Source organism: Octopus bimaculoides, chromosome 7 (assembly GCF_001194135.2).
Source record: "Octopus bimaculoides isolate UCB-OBI-ISO-001 chromosome 7, ASM119413v2, whole genome shotgun sequence".
Classification (NCBI taxonomy): domain Eukaryota; kingdom Metazoa; phylum Mollusca; class Cephalopoda; order Octopoda; family Octopodidae; genus Octopus; species Octopus bimaculoides.
Genome location: NC_068987.1, coordinates 58,345,950 through 58,350,898, shown reverse-complemented (window position 1 = coordinate 58,350,898; position 4,949 = coordinate 58,345,950). Strand labels below are relative to the sequence as shown.

General features: G+C 35.6%; 2 protein-coding genes across 2 annotated transcripts in view; one reads left to right on the top strand and one right to left on the bottom strand.

Annotated features, from left to right (window-relative positions):
* Positions 1-2,634, bottom strand: part of LOC106875910 (soma ferritin) — an 18,491-nt gene extending 15,857 nt beyond the window's left edge. Inside the window, exon 1 of the mRNA XM_014924226.2 lies at positions 2,502-2,634. Coding sequence (XP_014779712.1) covers positions 2,502-2,603 — 102 coding nt within the window. The 5' untranslated portion in view covers positions 2,604-2,634. The remainder of the gene's footprint in view (positions 1-2,501) is intronic.
* Positions 2,635-2,773: 139 nt separating this feature from the next.
* The window catches only part of LOC106875908 (nuclear pore complex protein Nup54), a 27,026-nt gene continuing 24,850 nt past the window's right edge, over positions 2,774-4,949 (top strand). The window contains exons 1-2 of the mRNA XM_014924224.2: positions 2,774-3,036; positions 4,862-4,900. Coding sequence (XP_014779710.2) covers positions 2,808-3,036; positions 4,862-4,900 — 268 coding nt within the window. The 5' untranslated portion in view covers positions 2,774-2,807. The remainder of the gene's footprint in view (positions 3,037-4,861; positions 4,901-4,949) is intronic.

The window sequence follows — 4,949 nt, the reverse complement described above, 5'->3', positions numbered from 1 at the left end:
GCTAGAATAATTTAATATGTATAGCCTAGGATAACAGTCGAAATCACTAATGCCAAAGTAAAATGAAAAATGGGAACGTGAAACGTTGGAAAGTATTTAGTTTTTGCTTATACACAGTTATGTAATGCAAGTAAGATTTTTATATAAACAGAAATAAGCGATTAGATTTAATTTAATTTTTCCGAAAAAGAAGATAAAAAAAAAAATTGTAGCAGTGTAGCGACACTATATTTCGTCATTTCAGCTTCACGATTAGGTTTTACATTTTCTTTCTGAATAGTAATGCTCGTGAACAATAATGTTAGTATTTTATGTTCATTATGTGAAGGTGCATGGCTCACAATCATAAGGTAGTGAGTTCGATTCCCAGACCAGGCTGTGTGTTGTGTTCTTGAGTGAGACACTTTATTTCACGTTGCTCCAGTTTACTCAGTTGTAGAAATGAGTTGCGACGTCACTGGTACCAAGTTGTATTGGCTTTTACCTTTTTACTTGGATAACCTCAGTGGCGTGGAGAGGGGAGGTTGGTATGCATGAGCGACTGCTGTTCTTCCATGAATAACCTTGCCCAGATTTGTGCCACGGAGGATAACTATCTAGGTGCAATCCCATGGTCATTCATGACCGAAGGGGGTCTTTACCTCTACTATGTTCATTATTTAAAGGAAGATAGAAGTTCGCTGTTGATGCTCATAAATTATGATTTTCAAACTGAAAATGCTGCCACATCAAATTTATATATGCATAAGCATTCGATATGAACATACTTTTGTTTTAAGAAAAATACTGCCTAAAATCTTTGCTCACGCTATCAAAAATCAGAAGCACTGGTAAAGGCTATCTCGTACATTTGGGACTATATTGTCCAATGTCCTTTCTGTTTTTAGACGAGGGAATGTGATATGAGGAAGATTTGGCTGCTATTTTTAGTAGGTAGGCGCGAGCAAACAAAAGCTCACTTACTGACTCATGCATGTGCTAACATAAATCTGAATAATCAATATTGATACGATGGTCCAGTGCTTTGCTGTTCCTAGGATGCACCTGGAACATAACTTGAAACAACATCGGCATGATCAACTGGGCGAGGGAAGCTGATGTTTGAAAACTCAAAAACTCTTTAAAACCCCCAGAAACACCGATGATGCATCTCAGAGCATCTGTGATATGCATCGAGGAATTAAGAACTAGCGCTTATATCATATATTATATATACACTAATATTGAATTCTTGGCGGAGTTCGGACCTCCGAATTCTTTTTGAACAGATACAAATGCCCTATAATAGTGAGCAATGAAATGTGATGTTCGTGTTTTGTTTTCATTTTACTCCCTGAAAATGTTAGCTGCGTAAGTGATCTGAGTATATATGTAGAAACTTGCTACAACTAGGTTTTATTCGTAATGGCGAAGGACAAATATATTTGTTCAAGGCTACTCTTTATCTCTTGTGTATTCTTTCATGTAACAAAAGACAAAGGTATATCGCTTCATAGGAATAAATTCTAGAAGTTTTGGAATCGCAATCACTACTACTTCAAGGGAAATGAAGTGATTTTTTCCTCCCTTTTTACTTATTGTTTTTTTTTTTAGTATTCCTGTTTTATAAAACATATTCTTTTGTTTCAGTCATTTGATTACGACCATGCTGGAACGCCGCTTTTAGTCGAACAAATCGACTTCAGGGCTTATTCTTTGAAAGTCTAGTACATATTCTACCGGTCTCCTTGGCGAACCGCTAAGTTACAGGGACGTAAACACAGCAGACACACAAACGTATACATATTTATATATACGACAGCCTTCTTTCAGTTTCCGTCTACCAAATCCACTCACAGGCTTTGGTCGGGACGAGGCTACAGTAAAAGACACTAGAGCAAGGTGCCACGCAGTGGAACTGAACTCGGAACCGTGTGGTTGGGAAACAAACTTCGGTCTTACCACACAGCCGGTATTCTTTCGACCTGCGTATGAAAATTTTTTTTAGAAAAATTTCATTTTTTAAAAAAGTTTTGCTTCGAATTCCGTACCTGAGACCGTGATAGCTATTCCAAAAATCAAACAAAATTCTACAAAATATACTGAGTATGGATGCAATAACCAAAAAAGTAATCGTATTATTAAAAGGAGTAATCTTAGGTTTTGGGGACATTTAAGTTGCAGGACTGAAAATGGAGCCACACATCGTGAGAGAGGACAATAAGCGAAGATTGTCCTTAAAGTGAAAGACAGCCTTAAAAGAAATATTATCAAACCAATACATTAAGTAATCGTTAATTACTATTAGGCATGTAAAATGATTTCAAATTTTGTTGTCTGGAGAGAGTAATTCAAATTAATATACCACTAATACTTTATCAACATTGGCTATATATACACAGCAGAAAAGAAAAATCGAAATGATAAATCAAAACTTTGAAGTAAATCACATGAATGATCAAACACACACATTATACAAGCATGCATCAATAACAAATATAAATTGAAGTGTTTTCACAAACCATCGACTGATACACGTAACTAGCAAAGAGTTCCAAATTAATCTGTTTGTTAATTGCTGCCTCTGAATCGGGGTGATAATTTTGTCTGCACTGGCTCGTCATCTTATTATTGTATATTTTTAAAAAATATGTATTTAGAAAATATATATTTATATATATATATATTATAAAAAAAATGAACCTGAGAACCTATCGCCAGCAAAATTTAGAAATGATTAGAAATACTTCGCTTATCCGCCAAAGTACTTCCGGTGGCGCTGCAGTCAAGAACTCTTTAATATTGAAGTGAAAGGAAGTATAGTAAATATGGCGTTCAAATTTGGCTCCACCACGCCGGCAGCGCAACCGTTTTCTACATCATCAATATTTGCTTCAACAACAACTGCACAATCTTCGGTGCCCAGTCTTTTTTCAGCGTCCACTGCTGCTCAACCGTCGGCTGCACCAAGTATCTTTTCATCATCAACAACTTCTACAGGACAAACAGCTACCACAAATTCGTTCACATTTGGCATCTCTTCCACTACCCCTTCTGGTAAAAATACATTTTTGTTACTAATTTAACCAAAATCATTTGTCATATTTGATAATTGTTGTTAATTCGATGCACTTTGGCTACATTTTTACTTGCTTTATTTGTTTTTCTTTTTTTTTTACATTATTATTCATTCATTTTTGATTATCCATTGTAGATTATATTGATGCTAAATGGTTCTCTGAAAAATGAACGAAATGCTTGTTCTGAATGTGAACCACAGATATAATAATATACTTGGGCACCATGTGCCATACCAGTATTCATTATTAAGCAAGTGTCATCGTGTGTACCATTCTTCACCACTCGAAATCTTTATTTTTCTTTTGTTTATATTATCAATCCGAATTTTTGCCGTTGTTCTGTGAGTGATATAGGAGGAACAATCGAGTATTAACTGTCATTGTAGATCAGAAAAATAATAATGATAAATCACGTTAATAGATCAATTTTAGAAAATTTTAATTTGTATTTAGACGCTGAGTTGGCAGAATCGTTAGCACAGCGGACAAAATGCTTAGCGACATTTCTTCTGGCTCTTTACGTTCTGAGTTCAATTCCTACCGAAGTCGACTTTGCCTTTCATCATCTCGAGATCGAGAACTAGGATCGATGTAATCGACTTGCTCCCTTCTCTCAAAATTGCTGCCCTTGTGTCAAAATTTGGAAGAAATTAATAAAATATGACAATGAGCCGAAGTCGGTAATTTTTCAGATTAACACCCGCACGATCTTCACTGGGGGGTTAGGGTTAAGGTTAGGGACAGAATTCCCTAACCCAAACCCTAAAATCCTAACCTAAACCCTAACCCCAACACCCTAGTGAAGATCGTGCGGGTGTTAATCTGAAAAATTACTCCGAAGTGTGTGTAACACCCAGATATTGGAGAGATCAGTATGAGACATTCGAGCTGAATCTATATAGACCGCTTCTCGTACGGAAAATGTGGGCAACCTCAGTAAGATAACTTTATAAAAGAAATAACAGCTAAATCTCCCCCAAGTCATACTCTAGTGTCTACAAATAAGGCACATTGGATAATGTAGTTGAATATATAATAGGATCAAAAAATGATGGGATGCTTTCGACTGGAATGTCCATTGATCATAGGACAGACCGCAGCTTAAACAATATTATGTAAATAAAAGGAAATTTTAAATGTTGCAGTTTTGGTGGAAAACTATAAAGACGGATACCTCAGGTGGGTTTCAACGAGTATGGTACACAGCTTAGATATACTTGTTATGGTTTTAATGGTGTGTTGGTTTGAGAAGGCTTTGCCATTGGTATTTGTTGTGTTGTTCCAAGTTGGCTCTGATCAAGCAGGCCAAAGGCTTTCAAGCTGTGATTACTCCATTATTCACCAGGTAATTGTACTACAAAGTATGATATCTAAAGTGTTTCTTTTATAAAGTTGGTAGGATGTCATCATCATCGTCGTTTAACGTCCGCTTTCCATGCTAGCATGGGTGTTTAAGCAAAGTTTACCACTGTTTCTCTCAGCTTGAGCAAGTAAATAAAGGTTCTTGTGTAGATGCTAATGGTGTCTTCAATCAAATCATTTTATTCACGTTTCAATATGATTGCTGATTAATGTTGAAAACAGAAACTTGCCCTTGTTTACAAGGTGAGAAAACTGGCAAAGTTGTTTGAGCATAAGACAAAATTGCTTTAACTTTCATCTTCTCAGTGTTGATAAAACAAAGTGTTTTAGAATTCTTATTAATATTTTGGTTATTAATGAATATTCTTGATGACTTTCAATTTAATTTGGGTTTTACATTAAAATTTTCTTACTTTTTTTTTACTCTTTTTTTCCTAAAGGATTAAAAGGATTTCCTACACTTGGAACAGGAACTTCGGGTGAGTATCCCTAATGTTAATTTCATCATATATCCCTGTTGTCATCATC